This window comes from Dendrobates tinctorius, unplaced genomic scaffold (genome assembly GCF_039654945.1).
Source record: "Dendrobates tinctorius isolate UK_male_01 unplaced genomic scaffold, ASM3965494v1 ptg000036l, whole genome shotgun sequence".
Taxonomy (NCBI): domain Eukaryota; kingdom Metazoa; phylum Chordata; class Amphibia; order Anura; family Dendrobatidae; genus Dendrobates; species Dendrobates tinctorius.
The window spans coordinates 10,395,569-10,419,337 of NW_027361704.1; the positions used below are offsets into that span (position 1 = coordinate 10,395,569).

General features: G+C 43.8%; 1 protein-coding gene across 3 annotated transcripts in view; it reads right to left on the reverse strand.

The window, feature by feature from the left end:
• Positions 1-666: 666 nt before the first annotated feature.
• Positions 667-23,769, reverse strand: part of HNRNPH1 (heterogeneous nuclear ribonucleoprotein H1) — a 47,184-nt gene continuing 24,081 nt past the window's right edge. For 2 of the 3 annotated variants that reach the window (XM_073573724.1, XM_073573726.1), the window contains exons 9-12: positions 18,685-18,820; positions 6,285-6,368; positions 5,931-6,029; positions 667-1,144 (exon numbers count right to left, since the gene is read on the reverse strand). In XM_073573724.1, coding sequence (XP_073429825.1) covers positions 1,026-1,144; positions 5,931-6,029; positions 6,285-6,368; positions 18,685-18,820 — 438 coding nt within the window. In that variant the 3' untranslated portion in view covers positions 667-1,025. The remainder of the gene's footprint in view (positions 1,145-5,930; positions 6,030-6,284; positions 6,369-18,684; positions 18,821-23,769) is intronic. The other variant, XM_073573725.1, reaches the window with a different exon arrangement.

Consider the following 23,769-nt stretch of genomic DNA (forward strand, 5'->3'; position numbering starts at 1 on the left):
TTTCTCCCTCCCTCAGGGACAGAATACCAGAATGCAAAGTTCAATATTTCTGCAGTTTTCTCCCTTTTATTTTATCACTGTTTTTGCATATTTGTATGTCACTTTTTATTTCCATATTTTTATATCCTTTTATTGTAAGCACTGTACATTTTCTATTAAAGCTTAAAACTTTAATAAGTTTGAACCTTGTATGCTCTAAAGAATCCATATCCTTAAAGTGTGTGATCTTGGCGATTGGCAGACAGTAGTAATATTTCCAGGACTCATCGCCTGTGTATTCCTTGAGTGGTGGCAGCGTGTATGAAACGGGGTGTGTGGTCTTTGTTGGGGTGAGTTATGCTCCCATTGCAGCACTGGACAGAGTTTGAATACTGGACTGAGATATATTAGCCCTTGCAGGCACAACCCCAAGTCACGTGCTAGAAGCGGGTATATGACAATGAACATTTTATTATATTGTATGTGAAGTAAACTATATGCATTATATAATGCATGAAGTGGTGTTCTTACTGTATAGGAGTTGCTGATACTCAACGATTACCAACTAGACTGTATTGTACGTTTCATATAGTGCACTGAAAAAAATTAGTCAGGGAGGCATGGTGAAAAAGAAATGCAATGAAATGGTGATTAGGAAGAAGAAAACCTCACACACAACATCCAAAATATTGTTTTAGAATTTATTGGCCAAGAGTTTGAGAAACAGCTATACAGATTCCAAAGCTGGGGGAAAAAAAAAACCAAAACACAAGATCAGAGGGAGGAGAAAAAAAAAAACAAACCACACCCCTCAGATTTATATGGGAGGAAAAAAATCATTATGCATTAAAAGAATATGGCAGGCACAATTTGACTGTTAAAGCAAACAATATAAAAACACAGCTACTGAAATTCCTACAGAAAAGCTGCATGTTTTAGTTACAATATTTATTAGCATCTTGACAAACTGAAAACTAAAAAAAAATGTAATTAAAATAGTCTCACAGTAAGCAGCGTACAAAATAAAAAAAACAAAAAAAACAATTTCAAATTCCCCATGCAGCACTCATGTTCATGCTGCTCGACATTCCAGCAATTCCGTTCACTCCTAGTGAGCCTCGTGTTCCACTGCTGTAGTAACTGTTGCTTAAGCCACTTTGACTTCCTTTATAAAAAAAAGAAAAAGAAAATTTATTCAATTACTTAAGGAAAGGGATGAGAATTATTCACGAGATTTCTCAATACAATCTTAAACTCCTTAAAAAGAAAGCAAATCACCTACTGTTAAAAAGGGAACCTGTCACATCTGCTGGCACTACGTCAGAGCAGGGGGTGCAAGTAAATTCAATATAACCTGTGTCTTAAATGTTCAAACCTCTTTTGGTGAGGTTTTCTGTCCGGTGGGCAGTCTGGTCAGACAGTAACTGCTTTTTCTTTGTACAAAAGTGCATAGGCTTTGAATTCTTTGCTTTATTCGGCCACCTGCCTGCAACAGCCACGCATGGGGCCCCCTTCATCCCCCCCCGAGGGTGGTTTGCACGTTAATGACAGGCAAATTTTTACAATTCTGACCATTGTCCCTTTATGAGGCAATAACTCTGGAACGCATAAACGTATCTTGGAGATTCTGACAATGTTTTCTCGTTACATATTGTACTTCATGTTAGTGGTAAATTTATTCGATATAAATTGCGTAAAAACGGAAATTTGGTGAAAATTTGGAAAATTTTGCGATTTTCAAGCTTTGAATTTTTATGCCCTTAAATCACAGCGATATGGCACACAAAATAGTTAATAACATTTCCCACATGTCTATTTTACATCAACACAATTTTGAAATTAATTTTTTTTTCGTTAGGAAGTCATAAGGGTTAAAAGTTGACCAGCGATTTCTGATTTTTACAACAAAATGTACAAAACCATTTTTTTAGCGACCACATCACATTTGAAGTCACTTTGAGGGGGTCTATATGGCATAACACACCCAAAAGTTACACCATTTAAAAACTACACCCCTCAAGCTGATCAAAACCACATTCAAGAAGTTTATTTACCCTTCAGGTGTTTCACAAGAGCATAAGCAACGTGGAAGGAAAAAATGAGCATTTAACTTTTTCGTCACAAATGATCTTTTAGCAACAATTTTTTTATTTTCACAAAGATAAAAAGGATAAAATGAACAGATAAATTTGCTGTGCTATTTCTCCTAAGTATACCAACATGTGGTGGAAAACCACAGGCAGGGCTTGGAAGGGAAGGAGCGCCGTTTGACTTTTTCAAACCAAAATGGTCTGGAATTGAGATCGGACACCATGTCGTGTTTGGCCAGCCCCTGATGTGTCTAAATGGTGGAAACCCCCCAAGTGACCCCATTTTGGAAACTAGACGTGCCCCCCTTTTTGGAACTAATCCACTGTTTCCTGTAAACCTAAATTAGTAGTGCATAGAGGTGTGTTACAATTTGAAGCAAACTTTCATACACAGGCCGGGTTTGTCAGGGCAGGTGTCCTAGTGTATTCCCCTTTTGTAACACTTGGCACCTTTTTGGCGGCTTATGTTGGTTTCACATTAGCGCTTTTTAAGCGCACGCACGGCCGGGGGTAGCTCCGCCCCCGAGCCGGCTCTCTGCCCGGCGTGCCCGCCCCTTGCTTGTAGCGCCGCCTCCTAGCGCACAGCGGCGCCTGCGATCGGCGCACCCTATCTTTAGCATAGGGTGCGCAGATCGTGCGCAGGCCGTGCGCTAGTAGCGCTTTGACCTGCGCTGCGCACTTTTGACGGTGCGCCGTGCGCGCCAAAATCAAACTTTTCGGATTTTGGCGCGCACGGCGCACCGTCAAAAGTGCGCAGCGCAGGTCAAAGCGCTACTAGCGCACGGCCTGCGCACCCTATGCTAAAGATAGGGTGCGCCGATCGCAGGCGGCGCTACAAGCAAGGGGCGGGCACGTCGGGCAGAGAGCCGGCTCGGGGGCAGCGCTACCCCCGGCCGTGCGTGCGCTTAAAAAGCGCTAATGTGAAACCAGCCTCACCTTTTCTTTCAGTTGGCGGGATCACCCACGGGAAATGCCGATATGGTACGATGAGCACCTTCAGTTCCGGAAGTACTGGAGCACACTCCTTCCTGAGTGCCAAATATCAGGGTCTTAACCACTACCTCCTGGAACAGAAGGTACGATGTATTGGTGTGGTGCACACATCGTGACAGCAGGAAAGCATTGAGCATTGCCATTTGTACTATGTGCAAGGCCAGCTTTTTGTACCACACCTTGGCCTTACAGTTGGAGGAGTTGATCAGAGATCAACACGCCCCCCCCCCCCCCCCCATGTTTTTGTTGACCTCTGTAGATGTATCTCGTAGACAAAAGTGTTTCAGCTCACCCCTTCCACAGAAAAAGCCTTTGATTCCATGGACCCCGAGCAGGGATTCATGTCTCCGCCAGACACCAGGAAATGTACTTGAGGAAAAAAGGGGAATCCACCTCCAGGCACTTTCTCACTGGTATACCCGGTATCTGCGTGATGTATGATTTTGTCATACTTTATCTTTGGAATAAAAGAAATTGATTTTATTCCTTGATCTGGATTCCCCTTTTTTCCCACTCAAGTAGATGTATCTCGTAGAGTGCTGAGGGCGCTGCCATCACCGTGTATGGTGGTCAAGAGAATGACATCCCTCTTGTCCACCAGGTGGTCTCTACATTAGGCTCTGCTGTCACCCTTTCTGAGCATCTGCCCAAGTAGCGTTTTTAGGAGGCCTCTCTGATTTTTGCAGGTAATACCGCAGCCTGCGGTATCTCACGCAGAGAGGGGTTTGAAAAGTGGGATGCTGGTATAAAAGTTAACAGTGTAGAATTGATAACCTTTATCCAGAAGTGGGTTGCACCAAATCCCACACAAGTTTCCCACTCACTCCCAGGACAGGGGGACATTCAGGGTGTCCTTTCCTTCGTAAACTGAAGCTGTGGGTGTACCCTGAGGTACTCTCACACAGCTTATAGATTTTGATTCCATACCTGGCCCTCTTGCTGGGCAGGTACTGAAAGAATCTGAGCCTTCTATTAAAATGAACTAAGGACTCATCCACACAGATGTCCCTTTGGGGCACACACACTTCAGCAAACTTTTGTTGAAGTGTTTGATGACCGGTCGAACTTTGAACAGACGGTCAAAGTTGGGGTCATCTCGTGCAGGACATTATGCATTATCGGTATAATACAGGAATTTGTGGATGGCCTTCAAACGCGTCCGGGCCATGACCATTCGGAACACTGGAGTGTTGATATTTTATACATTTTCCAATATTGCCAAAGTTCTGGCTTCTTCAGGATCCCCATGTGAAGGACCAGGCCCAAAACTGCATAATTTCATCTGCGCCTACAGGAGACCAGTTAAAAAATGATGAACCAGGGTTGTGCGCCAAAAAGTGACAAGCATATAAATTAGTTTGGTCCATGAGGTTAATACAATCTGGGGGGGGGGGGGGGGGGGGGGGGATAGTGATTGGTGCAAACTTGTCTGAAAAGAAAAAGCAGAAAAAAAAAAAAGCAAATAGGAAGAAAATGACTGAAAAGAAAAAGGAAAACAGCAGGCACATGCTCTGATAAGTGAACTGTGTCACTTAGCAAAGTTCGGCGGCTGCTGGATGTTCGCATGGAGGGGTGTGAAAAAGAAAAGCAAGCACGAGTGTTGATAGGTGAACTGCATCACCAATCAATGATCGGAGGCTGCTAAATGTGTGCACAGAGGCGGTGCAAAGGGGGGGGGGGGGTGAAGGGGGTTATAAAAAGGATGGGAGGGGAGAAGAGAGATCAGGCAGGGATCAACACTTATGGTTGTAATCTCTCTCTGTCTTCAGCAGGGATTGTGGTGTTACAGGCTCCTGTAGCACCACAAGGCCCAGCACAGGAGATCTGGCAGTGTGATCGCTCTGCAGGAATCCTCAGCTAGTGTGAGGACCTGCAGAGGAGTCTCACACAGGTCAGAGAAGTCATACCGCTGCTGTGACCTGTCATTGGTGGGATCGACGATCACATCGATCCCACCAATCAGAGGTGGCCCTGATGAAGTCAGTGTTGCTAGGCACCAGCCTAGGATCGGAGCTTACAGCAACAAGTCAGCAATGGTAATCTTAGGCCTGTTTCACACTTCCGTTTTTGTGTCCGCCAAACGGATCCGTTTCCGTTTTTTTGACGGAAACTGATGCAAACGGATCCGTTTTTTAAAAAACGGATCCGTTTTTTGACGGATCCGCGGTAACCGCTAATGGAAGTCTATGGGACAAAAAAAACGGATCCTGAAAAAAAATGGCGGATCCGTTTTTTTACGGAAACCAACGGATTTTGACGGATTTGAAAAAACGGAAGTGTGAAACAGGCCTTAGTGATAAAGCCTTCACAGCTCGTTAAACTGCATGCTGTGGTTTACAAGTGAAATACCTGAACTGTTTCAGCTTACAAAGCAAAAACCTGATAGATTCCCTTTAAACAGACTGCACATGACTGAACTAAGTCCCGCTGCTTGGTGTTTCATGGCGAAGCCAATCATTTAAACACACCTTCCCACCTGCTTGCTTTCCCTCCATTTCCACCACAACCCTTAATTGAGTGACAGCTCTGGCTTTATAGAGCCAGAAAAGGACATAGGGAAAACAAGCAATTGGGAAGGTGTATATTCAATGATTGGCTCCGTGATGAAGCACCTATACTTTGTTTGATCATTCTGTGTCAACTGAAATCACTTTATACCCCATAGTCATAGGACAAAAAAATGTTGATACCTTTTAACATATGTCTACATCAGAATAATTTTGAAACATTTTTATTTTATTATGTAGAAAGTCTTAATTAGCTGTATGTGTTTGTGTGCATATCAGATGTGTGGGAAAACAAGTTTTCAAGAGCAAAGCTTGCACTAAAAAAAATACATGCATCACAGCACTGTAACAAGCAGCTTACCATAACCACTTAAGCTGGCTTGACTTCCATATCCTGCGCCATAACTGCCACTCATGGCCTGTGATCCAGGACTGCCATAATTTGTTTGTGCGCCTGCTGCTGCAAATTATTAAAACAGGTAATTTTTAACAAACTTAAGCAAAAAAAATTTACAAGTTCAATGGCACAAGAAGATTTATAGAAATTCAATAGCTTTAAGGAAGTATACAGTAGACATACAGCAAAAGTTTTGCAGTAATCAAGGAACTTCAATCTTAAAACCAAAAGCCTAGTGATATTTATGTAGTAGTTTGCATCAACAGTTTCAAAAGTTAACGTAAAATTTAAAGCACAGAAAAATAACTTAACACGTACCAAGTCCTCCCATCAACTGGCTACCGTATGCACTGCTAGATCCACCAGCTGTTGAATTAAGAAACAGCTCCACATATCTGTGTTCTGCAGATTAAAAAGAAAAAATAAATAAGTCTTTCAAAATTTATATTAACATTTAACCCTAAAGACCCAGATATTTTCATTTTTGCATTCATTATTGTATTTTCTCCCCCTTTCAAAATCCGTGACTATTTTTAAGTCCACAAAGCCATACGAGGGCTTGTTTCTTTTTGTGGGATGACTTGAATGACACCATTCACTTTACCATACTATGTACGGAAAATGGGAATCAATTTCCAAGCGGGGTGAAATGGCAGCTGTTCGGCCATCATGTGGTGTTAGTAATACTACATTCCTACAATGGATGAGCTTTTTTTGAGTTTTTGACGCTGCAAAATTTCTTCATTTCTGCACTTATCAGAGCTGTGGAGTCAGAGTCCATTCTGGTGGAGTTGGAATAAAATGGACCGACTCCTAAAATATTTAATAGATTGGGTACTATTGTACCCACTGAACTACTGTACTGTACTACTGAAAAAAATATTCCCAACAAATTGCATTGATCTACTGATCAATGCAATTTGTAGGGAATAATTTTTTCATAAGAATTTGGGAAAGTTATGGAAATGTTCTATAAATGTCTGTCCTATTCCTGATCTAAGGTCTAGACTTTTAGCGGAGATGAATCTGTGCTGCAGTTTAAGTTCAGGATAAGTAGTGAAGCTCCTCCTCTACAGATAAGGGAATATAAAAAAAACAGAAGGAAAGCTTACATTGATCTCAGAACTTCTGGAGCAAACAAGGAAAGCAGGATTAACCTCCTTAATGACCAAGGGTATTTTTGGTTTGCATTTTCATTTTTTGCTCCCCTTCTTCCCAGAGTCATAACTTTATTTTATGGTCAAAAAGGCCATGAGGGCTTGTTTTCTGCGGAACGAGTTGTATTTTTGAACACCACCATTAGTTTTACCATGTCGTGTAACAGAAAATGGGGGAAAAAAATTCCAAGAGCGGTGAAATTGCTTAGAAAAAAAAAAAAAAAAGCAATCTCACACTTTTTTTGTTAGGTTCACTAAATGCTAAAACTGTCCTGTCATTATGATTCTCCAGGTCAATTCCAAAGTTTGTAAAAAAAAAAAAATAAAAAAAAAAAAAAAAAAAAAAAGGAAAGTTGCTATTTTCCAAGACCTGTAGAGTTTCCATTTTTGACATCTGGAGCTGGGCGAGGGCTTACTTTTTTGCATGCATATCTGATGTTTTCATTATTATTTTGGTGCAGATACAAATCTTGATCGGCCGTTGCTGCAGCTACCAAAAAAAAAAAAAAAAAAAAAAAGTATTTCTGGTGCTTCGATTTTATTCTTGCTACGCGGTTTACTGATTCGATTAGTTCTTTTTATATATTGATAGATCGGGCGATTCTGAACACAGATGCCAAATGTGTATATTTGTTTTTTATTGTTTTGTATGGGGCAAAAAGGGGGTGATTTGAACTTTTGTATTTTTTTTTTTTTTTTTACTTGCTTCAATAGTCTCCATGGGAGACTTGAAGCTGCAGCTGTGTGATCACCTCTGATACATAGAGAAGGGCTGCAGCCCTGCTCTATGTATCAGAAATGCTCACTTGCTATGAGCGCCGACCACTAGGTGGTGCTCATAGCGATGCAGCAATGACAACCACAGGGGTCTTGTCCTGACCCCGAGTTGTCATGCCAACCCATCGGAGACCCACCTGTCATGTGACACTGGCAGCGACAGGAGCAGGAAGCAACGTGCTTCCTGCACGTCCATGTTAAACAGGGCTGTGTAGTTGGTAAGCCAAACCTGCGACTCCAACTCCTCAATTTCCCTTACACCGACACCAACTCCACGACTCCAACTCCCACATGTATCGCTTAATTTTAAGCGAAAGTTTTATTGTAGTATGTGAATATCAGACAGACATTTAATCATTTTTATGATACAATAATCAAGATATTTAGATAGAACAATCTATATTTATTGGAATACAACTTTAGAACACAAAAAACTAATAAGTTGTAAATATGTAATATCGATTACATATACACACACATATACATATACACACACATACATACACACACTATGTATATATTGTGCGTAAAAATCTAATATATAAAGCTCAAAGTGTGTGTGTCCGGGACAGGCATCCGCACCGTCACAGCTACAGCCACAAAATTTGGCACAGTCACGTCTGGACCCCGAGAGTGTCCTAAGCTATGTGGTGATGTAAAATTTTAACCCCGCGCGTTCCAATTTACCAAACAATTTTGCCCCTATCTACATACTGGGGAAAAAGTGTGTGCGTGTCAAGCCCCGCCCCTCATTATGTCATAATGCCCCTATTTGCATAATGGGGAAGCTGTGTGCGTATCAAGCCCCGCCCCTCATGTCAATGGTTGCCATTGCGACGCTGATGTCATCACAGATTGCAAGCCCCACCGCTCATTATGATGTCATAATGGTTGACTATGGGATGGAGGATGTGTGATGGATGTCATAATGCCCCTATTTGCATAATGGGGAAGCTGTGTGCGTATCAAGCCCCGCCCCTCATGTCAATGGTTGCCATTGCGACGCTGATGTCATCACAGATTGCAAGCCCCACCGCTCATTATGATGTCATAATGGTTGACTATGGGATGGAGGATGTGTGATGGATGTCATAATGCCCCTATTTGCATAATGGGGAAGCTGTGTGCGTATCAAGCCCCGCCCCTCACGTCAATGGTTGCCATTGCGACGCTGATGTCATCACAGATTGCAAGCCCCACCGCTCATTATGATGTCATAATGGTTGACTATGGGATGGAGGATGTGTGATGGGTATATGGGCACTGGACTATGGGATGGCGGATATGTATGATGGGTATATGGGCACGGGACTATGGGATGGAGGATATGTATGATGGGTATATGGGCACGGGACTGAGATGAAGGATGTGTGATGGGTATATGGGCATGGGACTATGGGATGGAGAATATGTATGATGGGTATATGGGCATATGGGATGGAGAATATGTATGATGGTTATATAGGCACGGGACTATGGGATCGTGGATATGTATGATGGGTATATGGGCACGGGACTATGGGATGGAGGATATGTATGATGGGTATATGAGCATGGGACTGAGATGAAGGATGTGTGATGGGTATATGGGCATGGGACTATGGGATGGAGAATATGTATGATGGGTATATGGGCATATGGGATGGAGAATATGTATGATCACAGGACTATGGGATGGAGGATAATTATAATTTGCTATAACTAACCACAGTTAGTTACTATGACCGGGCAGCGCCAGGCTCTGGGTATAAAGGAATTGCCTCATGCACAGTTTTGATGAACGATTGAATTTTTCTATTTCTTTGAGAGCAAGTGAAGAATTTTGCGGAAATATGGTCAATCTGCTTGCTATAGGAGATGGAGTGAAATCTTTTTCCTTGCGGCAACCCTTTGCCTGCTCCATGTCATCCAAATACTTGTCAAAGTCAAACTCCTCATCTGATGATGAAGCTATGGCAGCAGTAGCACTGTCAGGACCCAAGTCCTCTTGCGCCTAGCAGTCCTCCTGTTAGGCCACTCATTCTAACTGCTACCTCAGTCAGAGCTTCTTTTCCTTTAGTAAGCGGTTGATCATCAAGCAGTATACGATGACTTGGGTCCACATAAACAGCTGCCAGAAAAATTTTATTTTCCAATAGCTGTGTCTCTCTCCGTTTCATTGAAGCAGAAATGCCATCTGCGATTAAACCTCCTCTTTGCGACAGGCAAAATAGCAAGTTCTTCCACTCCCTTATGAAAATGCCAGGAGTTAAATCCTCTGCTTGTAATTTTTTAGTCACAGTAAATGGGCGATTAAGCAATTCCTTCAATTCAGCCACCTGTGTCCATTGACCTTCATTTAGGGTTACCTGAGGGTTCGCCATATCTATAAGAAACTGTTTTAGTTCAAGCAATCGCTCAATCATTGAATAAGTGCTGCCCCACCGAGTGGCTTGATTGACAATTGCCCCTTTCCCAGCACGTCTCCAAGATGGAATCAATTTCAGGGGTTCTGGCGGCAATAACCAATTTCCTCACTTTTCCAAATCAGATTTCCAGCATATCCCTCTTGCAGACTCTTATATCCAGCTGCAGCGTGTGCATGACACAGTGAATGTGATGAATATGAAAGTGTTTTGACGCAGCTTCAACAAGATCTATTTCTACAGTAGAATTTTGCAGTACTTCTGTTGTAATATCTTTGTTCCTCAGTTACATGAACAGCACTGTGGCCTTCCATCTCAAACATACTGAATCCTACATTATTTTCTAGCAGCTGTTCATTATTCTCATTCATCAGTTTAATTGTACTTATGTTTGAAGCATTGTCCGTTACAATAGCAAGATCCTGTTCTTTTTTGAGTTCGTAATCTTGCAGAACTTATTCCACTAAGGTCTGGAGAAACTGGTTGCTGTGATGAACTTTAGTATCTTTTACTGCCAGTGTCTTGGTAACAATTTCTTTGTTGTCACAAACATATCGAACATTGATGGCAAAATAGTTCACTCTGACGTGTGCAGGCATCCTTTTTAAGAAACATGAAGCGTCTTTTGAGAGTCTTTTTAAGATCTTCCTTTTACAGAGAGCACATAATCACCTACAATATTAGCATTAATTACCTTCCTGTGACAGATGAGCAGTAGTACTTTCACTTTCTCCAGTTCGGGGCCCAGGAATCTGATCCTGTGCAGGGCAGGCACCCCTCCCCTCTCTGGTGAAGACAGGACCGAGGGGAGATTGCTCCCTGCAATCTGGAGCCAGTGCAGGACGGGAGCACTGCAGCATACGAGTTTTGATAGGTGTGTTCCCCTGCTTCTGTGGGGGGGGGGGTTGTCAGCTGCCCCTCGCTGGCAACGGCCATGATTCACACACAGCGTTTTTGTGGATCCGTTTTTTTTTTTGCAGTGACTCTGGGCATCCCAGCAAAGTCAATGGGCCTCAAGATATGACATTCAGACGCATCGTTTTGTGAGGATCCGTTTTTGGGCTCAAAAACGGATCCTCACATAGAATGAGCATGTCAGTTTGTGCGGCGTCTTTCTAATCTGCTTTTGATATCAAAAACATTATCTATGAGCTCAAAAACCTTTCAGGTGATGCGGTTTTTTAAAAAGCTGATCTGCTTTTGCAGCTGAAAAACGTATCCTGAAAAAACGCAGCAAAAACTGTGTGAATATAGCATTAGATCAGGAATAGAACAGCCATTTATAGGACATTTCATAACTTTCTCAAATTCCTATGAAAAAATATTCAGCACATTCTGCATTGAACTACTGTACCCAATTTTTTATTTTAGGAGTCGGTCCATTTTATACCGACTCCAACTCCACCAAAATGAGCACCGACTCCAAAGCCCTGGCTGTCAAGAGTGTCTATTCCACTTGTGCCTATTTTCGGCACATGTCAGCTGTTCAAAACAGTTGACATGTCCCAGGCTTTGATGTGGGCTCACCGCCGGAGCGCTCAAAGCGGGGGATCAGACCTTGGATGTACTATTGCGTCCAAGGTCAGAAAGGGTTAATCGCAGGTGGCATTGATGCTTCAATGAAACGGAGAGACAGTGCTATTAGAAAATAAAATTCTTCTGGTAGCTGTTTATGTGGACAGGAGTTATTGTGTATTGCTGGATGAGTAACAGCTTACTAGAGGAAAAGAAGCTCTGATTGAGGTAGCAGTTAGGATGAGTGGGCTACAGGATGGCCAAGAGCAAAAGGACTTGGGTCCTGACAGTGCTACGCTACTGCAGTTTCTTCCTCCTCATCAGATGAGGAGTTTCATTTTGACAAGTGTTTGGATGACACGGAGCAGGCAAAGCGTTGCTGTAGGGAAAAAGATTCCACTCCCATAGAAAACAGATTGACCATATTTCAGCAATATTTCACTTGCTCTCAAAGAAGTAGAAGAGTTCCATCGTTCATCAAAACGGTCTGTGCACGAGGCAATTCCTTTATACTCTGAAATTGTTAGAGATGTTGACCATGTGGTTACCGCTTTGTCACAAAACCTAGTGTAGAGAGGTTGTTCTCTAGCCTTAAAATAATTAGGTCAGATTTGAGGTCATCTATGAAATAGGATCTGATGGGGCGACAAATTCATACACTGCACAAATGTTCAGTATATTTTTGTTGAAAACTCTTTTCCACTTACTGCATAATGTATAATAAATTGTAAATATGCAAAAGTTAACTTTTTTGTTCTAAAGTTGTATTCCAATAAATATATTTTATGTTTATGTCTATATTTTATGTATCTAAATGGCTTGATTATTGTATCAAAATAATGATTAAAATCCAGATGTTACCATTTTAGTACAGTAAATTTATCACTTAAACATGAGCCATGTAAGAAGGAGCCTGAGTCGTGGCGTCTGAGTTGGTGTCAAGGAAATTGAGGAGTCGGAGGTTTGGCTTACCGACTCCACAGCCCTGACCCCATTATATAAATTAGGATACTGCATTTTTTCTTTGCATGTTTGTGTACATTTTTGTTTAACATTCATTTGTCACTGCATTTTTTGTCTCTTTATGGTGCAAATTCTTTAAATAAAGCTGCCTTGTTTTATTATACCTACCAAAAATGGGAAGTATAAGCCACTTTATAGAAAATCCATTTTATTAAATACACTCAATATTAAAAGTCATTGACAGAGATCCAAAATGGAAAGTGATCGCTACCAGCAGCTGGCCAGATACATAAAATCATGGATTGAGACATACTAGTGCACCAAAATACATACTTGGCATATAGATATGGTTAAAGCTAACCACTGTATTATGTCCTAAAAATTTTTTGCACTGAAGCAAATATTAGTGGTTAAGAAACCTACTAAATACGAGAATTTTTCTATCCAAATGAAATGCCACAAGGCTACATGAAAAAAAAGGACTACTGCAATGTGTCATAATGGCATTCTCCATTAAACAACAAGGTCCACACCCTTTCTGGACAGAAACGTCGCACTGTATGGGCACATAGGCTGAATAAAACATCATCATATTAAATTTTTCAAGGTGTGCTGCTTTCATTTTTTGAATATATATATATATATATATATATATATATATATATATATATATATATATATATATATATATATATATATATACACACACACATACATACATACATATATATACATACACACACACACCTTGCAGTTCCTGATTGGGAATGAACAGAGGCTGCACGAGTTAAGCAGCTTAAGGCTATGTACTCACGTATGCAGAAAATTCCTGACTGAATACCAGACTCCTTCCCAGAAAACCTGCGTTTTTTGCTTAACCCCTTACCTACAATTGACGTAATATTCCGTCCATGTGACCATGGACCTAATTACCATGGACGGAATATTACGTCATCGCGATCAGCGGCGCCCACGTGGTGAGCGCCGCTGATCGCGGCCGAGTGTCAGCTAATTATCATAGCTGACACCCGGCACAATGTGTCAGTGGCGGTCACGGACCGCCCCCGACACGTTAACCCCTTGCACACCGCGATCAAACGCGATCGCGGTGTACCGGGGGTTAAAGGGAAGCATCGGCAGGGAGGGGGCTCCCTCCGTGCTTCCCTGAGCCCCCCACGGCAGCGCAATGTGCAGCGCTGCTGCGGGGGGCTCTTTCCCTACAGGCCCCCGGATCCAAGATGGCGACGGGGGCCTGCAGGGAGCTGACTTACTCACTGCCTGCAAAGCGCAGGCATGAGGAAGTCTGCAGCAGTGCCTGTGACAGATCGCTGATCTGTCACAGTGATCTGTGATGTGACAGATCAGCGATCTGTCACAGGACAGTGATGTCCCACCTGGGACAAGGTAATAAAGTAAAAAAAAAAAAAAGTGTTAAAAATAGTTAAAAAAAAAAAAAAAAAAAATCGCTAAATTAGTAAAAAAAAAAAAAATATTCCCCAATAAATCCATTTTTTCAAAATAAAAAAAAAACAAACAATAAAAGTACACATATTTGGTATCGCCGCGTCGGTAATGACCTGCCCTATAAAATTGTCCCATTAGTTAACCCCTTAAAAATAAAAATAAAAAACGAAGCAAAAAATAATGATTTATCATACCACCGAACAAAAACTGCAATAACGCGCGATCAAAAAGACGCATATAAATATGCATGGTACCGCTGAAAACGTCATCTTGTCCCGCAAAAAACGAGCCGCCATACAGCATCATCCGCAAAAAAATAAAAAAGTTATAGCTCGCAGAATAAAGCGATACAAAAATAATTTTTTATATAAAATTGTTTGCATTGCAAAAAACCGACAAAACCTAAAAAAACGACCTAAATGAGGTATCGCTGTAACCGTACTGACCCGAAGAATAAAAACGCATTATCAATTTTACCGCACGCGGAACGGTGTAAACGCACCCCCCAAAAGAAATTCATGAAACGCTGGTTTTTGTTCATTCTGCGTCCCAAAAATCGGAATAAAAAGCGATCAAAAAATGTCACGTGCCCGAAAATGGTACCAATAAAAACGTCAACTCGTCCCGCAAAAAATAAGACCTCACATGACTCGGTGGGTCAAAATACGGAAAAATTATAGCTCACAATATGTGGTGATGCAAAAACTATTTTTACAATAAAAAGCGTCTTTTAGCGTGCGACAGCCGCCAAACATAAAAACCGCCATAAATCGTAAGTCAAACCCCCCGTTATCACCCCCTTAGTTAGGGAAAAATAATAAAACTAAAAGAAAATGTATTTATTTCCATTTTCCCGCTAGGGTTAGGGTAGGGCTAGGGTTAGGGCTAGGGTTAGGGCTAGGGCTAGGGTTAGGGCTAGGGCTAGGGTTAGGGCTAGGGTTAGGGCTAGGGTTAGGGCTAGGGTTAGGGCTAGGGCTAGGGTTAGGGCTAGGGTTAGGGCTAGGGTTAGGGCTAGGGTTAGGGTTAGGGCTAGGGTTAGGGTTAGGGCTAGGGGTGTGTTGAGGTTAGGGTTGGAGTTATAATTGGGGGTTTCCACTGTTTGGGCACATCAGGTGCTCTCCAAAGGCAACATGGCGTCTGATCTCAATTCCAGCCAATTCTGCATTGAAAAAGTCAAATGGTGCTCCTTCCCTTCCAAGCTCTGCCATGTGCCCAAACAGTGTTTTACCCCCACATGTAGGGTATCAGCCTACTCAGGACAAATTACAAAACAACTTTTGGGGTCCAATTTCTCCTGTTACCCTTAGGAAAATAAAAAATTGGGGGCAAAAATATAATTTTGCGGAAAAAAATGTTTTTTTATTTTCACGCCCAGGCGTTATAAACTTCTGTGAAGCACTTGGGGGTTCAAAGTGCTCACCACACATCTAGATAAGCTCCGTGGGGGGTCTAGTTTCCAAAATGGGGTCACTTGTGGGGAGTTTCAATAGTTTAGGTACATCAGGGGCTCTCCAAACGCACATGACACCCGCATACCAATCCATCAAAGTCTGCATTCCAAAACGTCACTACTTCCCTTCCGAGCCCCGACGTGTGCCCATACAGTAGTTTTCTCCCACATATGAGGTATCAGCGTACTCAGGACAAATTGGACAACAACTTTTGGGGTCCAATTTCTCCTGTTACCCTTGGGAAAATAAAAAAATGGGGACTAAAAGATCATGTTTGTGGAAAAAATACGATTTTTTTATTTTCACGCCCGGACGTTATAAACTTCAGTGAAGCACTGGGGGGTTCAAAGTGCTCACCACACATCTAGATAAGTTCCTTGGGGGGTCTAGTTTCCAAAATGGTGTCATTTGTGGGGGGTTTCTACTGTTTTGGTACATCAGGGGCTTTCCTAACGCGACATGGTGTCCGATCTCAATTCCAGCCAAGAACGTCAAATGGCGCTGCTTCCCTTCCGAGCTCTGCTATGCGCCCAAATAGTCATTTACACCCACATATGGGGTATCAGCGTACTCAGGACAAATTGCACAATAACTTTTAGGGTCCTGTTACCCTTGGAAAAATAAAAATTGGGGGTGAAAAGATCATTTTTGTGGAAAAAATATGATTTTTTAATTGTACCGCTGTACGTTATAAACTTCTGTGAAGCCCTTGTGGGTTCAAAGTTCTCACCACATATCTAGATAAGTTCCTTGGGGGGTCTAGTTTCCAAAATGGGGTCACTTGGGGGGTTTCCACTGTTTAGGTACATCAGGGGCTCTCCAAACGCGACATGGCGTCCGATCTGAATTCCAGCCAATTTTGCATTGAAAAAGTCAAACTGCGCTCCTTCCCTACGGAGGTCTGCCATGCGCCGAAACAGTGGTTCCCCCCCACATATCAGGTATCAGCGTACTCAGGACAAATTGCACAATAACTTTTGCAGTCCAATTTCTCCTGTTACCCTTGGTAAAATAAAGAAAATTGAACCTGAAGTATTTTTTTTGTGAAAAAAAGTTAAATGTTCATTTTTTTTTTAATATTCAAAAAATTCCTGTGACGCACCTAAAGGGTTAATAAACTTCTTGAATGTGGTTTTAAGCACCTTAAGGGGTGCAGTTTTTAGAATGGTGTCACTTTTGGGTATTTTCTATCATATAGACCCCTCAAAGTGGCTTCAAATGTGAAGTGGTCCCTAAAAATAAAATGGTGTTGCAAAAATGAGAAATCGCTGGTCAATTTTTAACCCTTATAACTTCCTAACAAAAAAAAATTTTGGTTCCAAAATTGTGCTGATGTAAAGTAAACATGTGGGAAATGTTATGTATTAAGTTTTTTGTGTGCCGTATCGCTGTGATTTAAGGGCATAAAAATTCAAAGTTGGAAAATTGCGAAATTTGCCAAATTTCCGTTTTTTCACAAATAAACGCAAGTTATTTGAATGCAATTTTACCACTAACATGAAGTACAATATGTCACGAGAAAACTGTCAGAATCACCGGGATCCATGAAAGCGTTCCAGAGTTATGACCTCATAAAGGTACAGTGGTCAGAATTGTAAAAATTGGCCCGGGAGTGAACGTGCAAACCACCCTTGGTAGTGAAGGGGTTAAACGCGTGTTTTATGCGTTTTTTCCTGGAGCATCCCCAGTCTCACAGAAAATAGTTAGAAATGCGGATTTTTCAGCAAAATTAATGAGCCTTTTTTTTACCGCGATGTGTTTTATTCAGGGAAAAAAAAGCATCGATATGCACAAAAAGTGCAGAATTCATTAAAATGAATGGGATGCTTCTTTTAAGTGTTTTTGCTGGTAAAAACGCGAAGAAACGGCTTACGTGTGCACACACCCTGGGAACCGTCCACACAACTCAAGGACCTTTCAGTTCCTTCAGCTGCTCAGGTCCTGCAGCCTTTGTTCAGGTCCCCTGTACCAATCGCATAGATCAGTGCAGAGCAGGATGACAAAGGGCAGCCCTCTCTGATGTGGAAGGTGCCGGTGTTTGTGTGTCATTACTCTGTTCGTAAATGTCTGATCAAAATATAAAATTAACCTCAACTGTAAACTGAGGAACAAAAAGGTTGAATAAAGAAAAATATATACAAGTTAGGTATTGATGTAGTCAAACCCAGGGCTGTGGAGTCAAGGAGTCGGAGCCCATTTTGGTGGAACTGGGAGTCATGGAAATGGAAGAGTCGGAGGTTTGGCTTACAGACTTCCACAACCCTGGTCAAAACGACTGAGAATCATGTTACCTGCTTCCTTTCACCAAACAGTGAATACTTTAACAAAGCCCCCCCACCAAAAAAAAATTGCAGAATGGATCCCACCTCCCAATTTCACTTCCTTCCCCTCACCCTCCATTGAGTAGCATGAAATTGTATAATTCATTGTGCCATTCAAAACTACAATTAGTCCAGCAATAAAACAAAGTCCTCATGGTTATATAAACACTAAGAAGGCGGCAAGAGAAAAAAAAAAAAAAAAAGAAATCGCAAAAGACCACAAAAAGGAAATGGTGACGGATATACCCACACACATCTAGACATCTCTTATCTATATCCCAGCAGTAGGAAGGGGTCAAGTGGGTTTTCCTGGCAAAATATATATATTTTTTGCCAGGAGATGGGTTACCTAAAAGGGAAGCAGACTCAATCATTCTACCTAACTGATCTGTGGTGTGCGCTTGTGGTTAACTGCAGAGGTCAGCCGACTTGAGCAGCACAATCTGATGTGTTCTGCGCTGTTTTTTTTTCTTCTTTTTTTAAAGGTGCCTCGTCTACTGAATTTTATTTTGCCCAGACAACCCCTTTAAGCCCGGGAAATGGTCTCTTGCATCTCACTAAAATGCCACACGTAGTGTGTATGGTGAAAAAAGAACCTAGTGCACAAAATGGTGTTTATGTGATCTATTCATCTTTGCCACAGAACTATATAAATGGTTACTTACGCATATTTGCTTTATCTTTGGACATTGCAGCCACAGCATCTTCATGAGTAGCAAACTCAACATCAGCTTCTCCAGTTACTCTGCCATCTGCTCCTATTTCTATGTGAACTCTGACTGGATTCAACGGAGAGAAAAACTGCAAACAGAAAGAAAGAAACTAAGAGCACCGTACTCCATATTACACACCGACAGGTGGGCTGAAGGTTACAGTATTCCGGCAGACTTGTTTGCATAGTTTAAGTGAACCTATAAAGGACTGAATGCTGTTAACCGGCAGGTTAAAGGGAATCTGTCACCCTTTTTTCAACTGAGCTGCTGCCACTGACATCAGGGGCTTATCTACAGCATTCTGTAATGCTGTAGATAAGCCCCCGATGTAACCTGAAAGACAAAAAAAATGAATCAGATTATACTCACCGGGGGGCGGTCGGGTCTTGGTCCGATAGGAGGCGCGGACCGCAACACCCATCTTCTAATGGGGACGTCCTCTTTCCTTCCTGTCGTGGCTCCTGCGTAGGCGCACTGCTCTGCCCTGTTGAGGGCAGAGCACAATACTGCAGTTCGCAGGCGCCGGACCTCTCCCGGCACCTGTGCACTGCAGGACTCTGCTCTGCCCTCAACAGGGCAGAGCAGTGTGCCTACGCAGGAGCCTCGATGGGAAGGAAAGAAGAGGACGGCATCGAATGAAGATGGGAGGCACCAACTGGACGGCGACACCCATTGGACCGGACCGAACGCCAGAGTGAGTATAATTAACTCTTATCTTTCAGGTTAGGCCTGTTTCACACTTCCGTTTTTGTGCCCGCCAAACGGATCCGTTTCCGTTTTTTTGACGGAAACTGATGCAAACGGATCTGTTTTTTTAAAAACGGATCCTTTTTTTGACGGATCCGCGGTAACCGCTAATGGAAGTCTATGGGACAAAAAAAACGGATCCTGAAAAAAAATGGCGGATCCGTTTTTTTACGGAAACCAACGGATTTTGACGGATTTGAAAAAACGGAAGTGTGAAACAGGCCTTACTATCGGGGGCTTATGTACAGCATTACAGAATGCTGTAGATAAGCCCCTGATGTCAGTAGCTCATAGTCGAAAAAAAGGGTGACAGATTCCCTTTAATAGTTTCATATAGGTACTTGGCCACAGTCCTGAAATGGCAGCACCTGGGAGAAAACTCTGCATGGTCAAAGAGGCTTCTGTTAGCACAGCACTGACATGTATGAAGTGTTGCAATGCATTATACCAGCGATCAAGAGAGATAAAAGTTAAGGTCCAATAGAGGAACTAAGACTTAAAAAAAAAAAAAAAAAATTTCTTCAAGAAATCACAGTTTAAAGAAAGTATACCCATAAATGTTTTTTTATGAGAAAAAAAAAAAAAAAAAAAAAAAGGAAAGTGCACATTTGGTATCGCAGCACCCAGAATGACCCGACTGATAAGACTGTTGCACTAGTAATCCCTTCATTGAATACATGAGGCAAAAAATAGGCTTTTTCATCATATCGCCAAAAAGTAGAATAAAACGAATGTAGATAAAAAGGTTAAAAAAAAAAAAAAAAAAAAAAAAAAAAAAAAAAAAACAGGATTTTTTGGGTTGCTTACTGTAAAATCTGTTTCTCGGAGCCTTCATTGGGGGACACAGAGACCATGGGTGTATGCTGCTGCCACTAGGAGGCTGACACTATGCACAAAAAAAGGTTAGCTCCTCCTCCGCAGTGTACACCCCACCGACCTGCAGGAAGTTCCTCAGTTAGTGAGAAAGCAGTAGAAGTAACAGAATAGATTGAAAACAGAACAAACAACTCAACTGTAACAAACCGACAAACATAAGAATAGGAGTTGTAGAACATGGGAGGGTGCTGTGTCCCCCAATGAAGGCTCCGAGAAACAGATTTTACAGTAAGCAACCCAAAAATCCTGTTTTCTCGTTCGCCTTATTGGGGGACACAGAGACCATGGGACGTCCCAAAGCAGTCCCTGGGGTGGGAAACAAACTTCCATCAGGCCAGTGGACTCGCCACCGCAGCCTGCAGAATCCTTCTACCTAGGCTGGCGTCCGCCGAAGCGTAGGTGTGGACCCTGTAGAATTTCACAAAGGTGTGAACCGATGACCACGTTGCAGCCTTGCAAAGCTGCAGCGCGGAAGCTCTGTGCCGCACCGCCCAGGAGGCACCCACCGCCCGGGTAGAGTGCGCTCTGATCCCTGGAGGGGCCACTCGATGCTTGACCCGGTATGCCTCCAAAATTGCCGATCTGATCCAGCGCGCAATAGTGGCCTTTGAGGCTGGGTGATGAACAGAGTCTGACTTCCGCAAGGAAGTCGTCCGGGCTAGATAGACTCTCAATGCCCTGACTAGGTCCAGCTTGTTCAAAGACCACTCCCGAGGGTGAGCTGGGCTCGGGCAGAAGGATGGCAGAACAATGTCCTCATTGAGGTGAAACGAAGATACCACCTTCGGAAGAAAAGAGGGCAGAGGCCGCAGAACTACCTTGTCCTGATGAAGGACCAAAAAAGGAGAGCGGCAAGAAAGTACCGCTAATTCCGACACGCGCCGGATGGAGGTAATGGCCACCAGAAAGGCCACTTTCCAAGAAAGGAGGGAAAGAGAAACGTCCCTGAGAGGTTCAAAAGGAGGACCCTGCGGAACCTGAAGAACCAAATTAAGATCCCAAGGATCCACGGGAGCTCGGTACGGAGGAACCGTGTGAGCCACACCCTGGAGCAAGGTTTTGACCTGGGGCCGGGAGGCCAGCGTTTTCTGAAATAAAATGGACAGTGCCGAAACTTGACCCTTCAAGGAACTGAGAGCAAGCCCCGCATCCAGCCCTGCCTGAAGAAACGCCAGAATAGAAGGGAGCGAAAAAACCAAGGGCGCGATGTCATTGGCCTCACACCAGGAGAAATAGGCTTTCCAAGTACGGTAATAGATCTTCGAAGAAGGCTTTTTGGCGCGGATCATGGTATGAATTACCCGATCAGAGAATCCTGCCCGTCTCAAAACCTCGGTCTCAACAGCCACGCCGTTAAATTGAGCGACCGAGAATTGGGGTGGCAAATTGGGCCTTGAGACAGCAGATCTGCCCGTCGGGAAGCTTCCAGGGGCGTCCGCGAGAAGGTTGACAATGTCTGCGAATCAAGACCTTCTGGGCCAATTCGGGGCGATGAGGATGACTGGAATCCCCTCTGCTTTGATTTTCTTCAACAACTTGGGAAGAAGAGGCAGAGGAGGGAACAGGTAGGGGAGCACGAACTGTGACCAAGGGACGGCCAGAGCGTCGGCGCCCACTGCCAGAGGGTCCCGAGACCTGGACACGAATTGTGGGACTTTCCTGTTGAGGCGAGATGCCATGAGGTGTACATCCGGGGTTCCCCACCGACGGCAGAGCAGATGAAACACCTCCGGATGTAGGGACCATTCCCCTGCCGGGAGACCCTCGCGGCTGAGGAAATCGGCGGCCCAGTTGTCCACGCCGGGAATGTGAACCGCGGAAATCGTTGGAACAAAGGTCTCTGCCCATTGAAGAATTCTGGACACTTCCGCCAGGGCTGAGACACTCCGTGTCCCCCCTTGGCGGTTGATATACGCCACCGCTGTGGCATTGTCTGTCTGAATCCTGACAGGCAGGCCCTTGAGACGCCTTTCCCAGTGGACGAGAGCTAGATGGATCTCTAGGACATTGATCTGCAGAGCCGATTCCTGAGTCGACCATCGACCCTGAACAGTGTGATTGCGGAACACTGCACCCCAGCCGATGAGGCTGGCGTCCGTAGTGACAATCTGCCAGAGAACGTGAAGAAAAGACCGCCCCAAGAGAATGAGGGGAGACGTTAACCACCAGTTGAGAGACCGCCTGATCCGGCAGGAAAGGCGAACCGGACGATCCAGAGACAGAGCCGACCTGTTCCACCTGGACAAAATGGCTTGCTGGAGTGGCCTGGCGTGAAATTGGGCAAAGGGAACTGCCTCTATCGCCGCCACCATCTTCCCCAGGACCCTCATGGCTGTCCTGAGGGATGGAAATCGTGTGATCTGTAATGATCGCACGCCCTGCTGCAGGGAAAGAATCTTGTCTTGTGGGAGAAATACCCTTGACCGACGAGTGTCGAACAGAAGGCCCAGAAACACAAGGCGTTGAGTAGGGACCAGACAGGACTTTTCCCGGTTGACGATCCACCCAAAACTGGACAGGGAGTCTAGAACGATCGCCACACTTAGGCGGGCCTGTTGAAAGGAGGGGGCCTTGATCAGGATATCGTCGAGGTACGGAAAAAGAACGAGACCTCTGATCCTCAACAAGGCCATCAACGCCGCCATAATCTTCGTGAAGACTCTGGGAACGGTGGCGAGCCCGAAAGGAAGCGCGACGAACTGGTAATGTTCGTGAAGAATCGCAAACCGCAGGAACTTCTGATGTCCGGGAAATATGGGCACATGTAGATAGGCATCTTGGATGTCTATGGAACCCATGAATTCCTGCTCCTCCATGGAAGCAATTACCGAGCGAACTGACTCCATCCGGAAGTGGCGAAGGCGAACTCTCTTGTTGAGTAACTTGAGATCCAAGATGGGTCGAACTGTCCCGTCCTTTTTCGGCACCACAAACAGGTTTGAATAAAACCCTGTGAAGCGTTCCGATTTGGGAACGGGCACAATCACTCCGGAACTGAGAAGAGAGGCGATGGCCGAACCGAACCCCGGGACCAAGGCCGGATCCCTCGGCGGACGGGATTGTAAGAAACGATCCCGTGGAAGAGAAATGAACTCTATTTTGTATCCTGTTGATACAACCTCTCTGACCCAAGCGTCCTCTACTGATGCGAGCCAGACGTCGCTGAAGAAGATAAGTCGACCTCCCAATTGGAAGGGACCCACGGGAGACTGATGGTAGTCATGCGGACGTAGACCGTCCAGATCTAGATCTGGACGGTCTTCCCTGGGAAGAGTGGGACCGCCAGGACGGAGTGGGCCTGAAGGAAACCTTCTTTCTTTCCTGACGTGCCTGTGGCCTTTGCTGGTTGGAAGGGTTTTCCGCCGTATTGAAACGGCGGAAAGTCCGAAAGGGACGAAACTGACGCATTGGAGG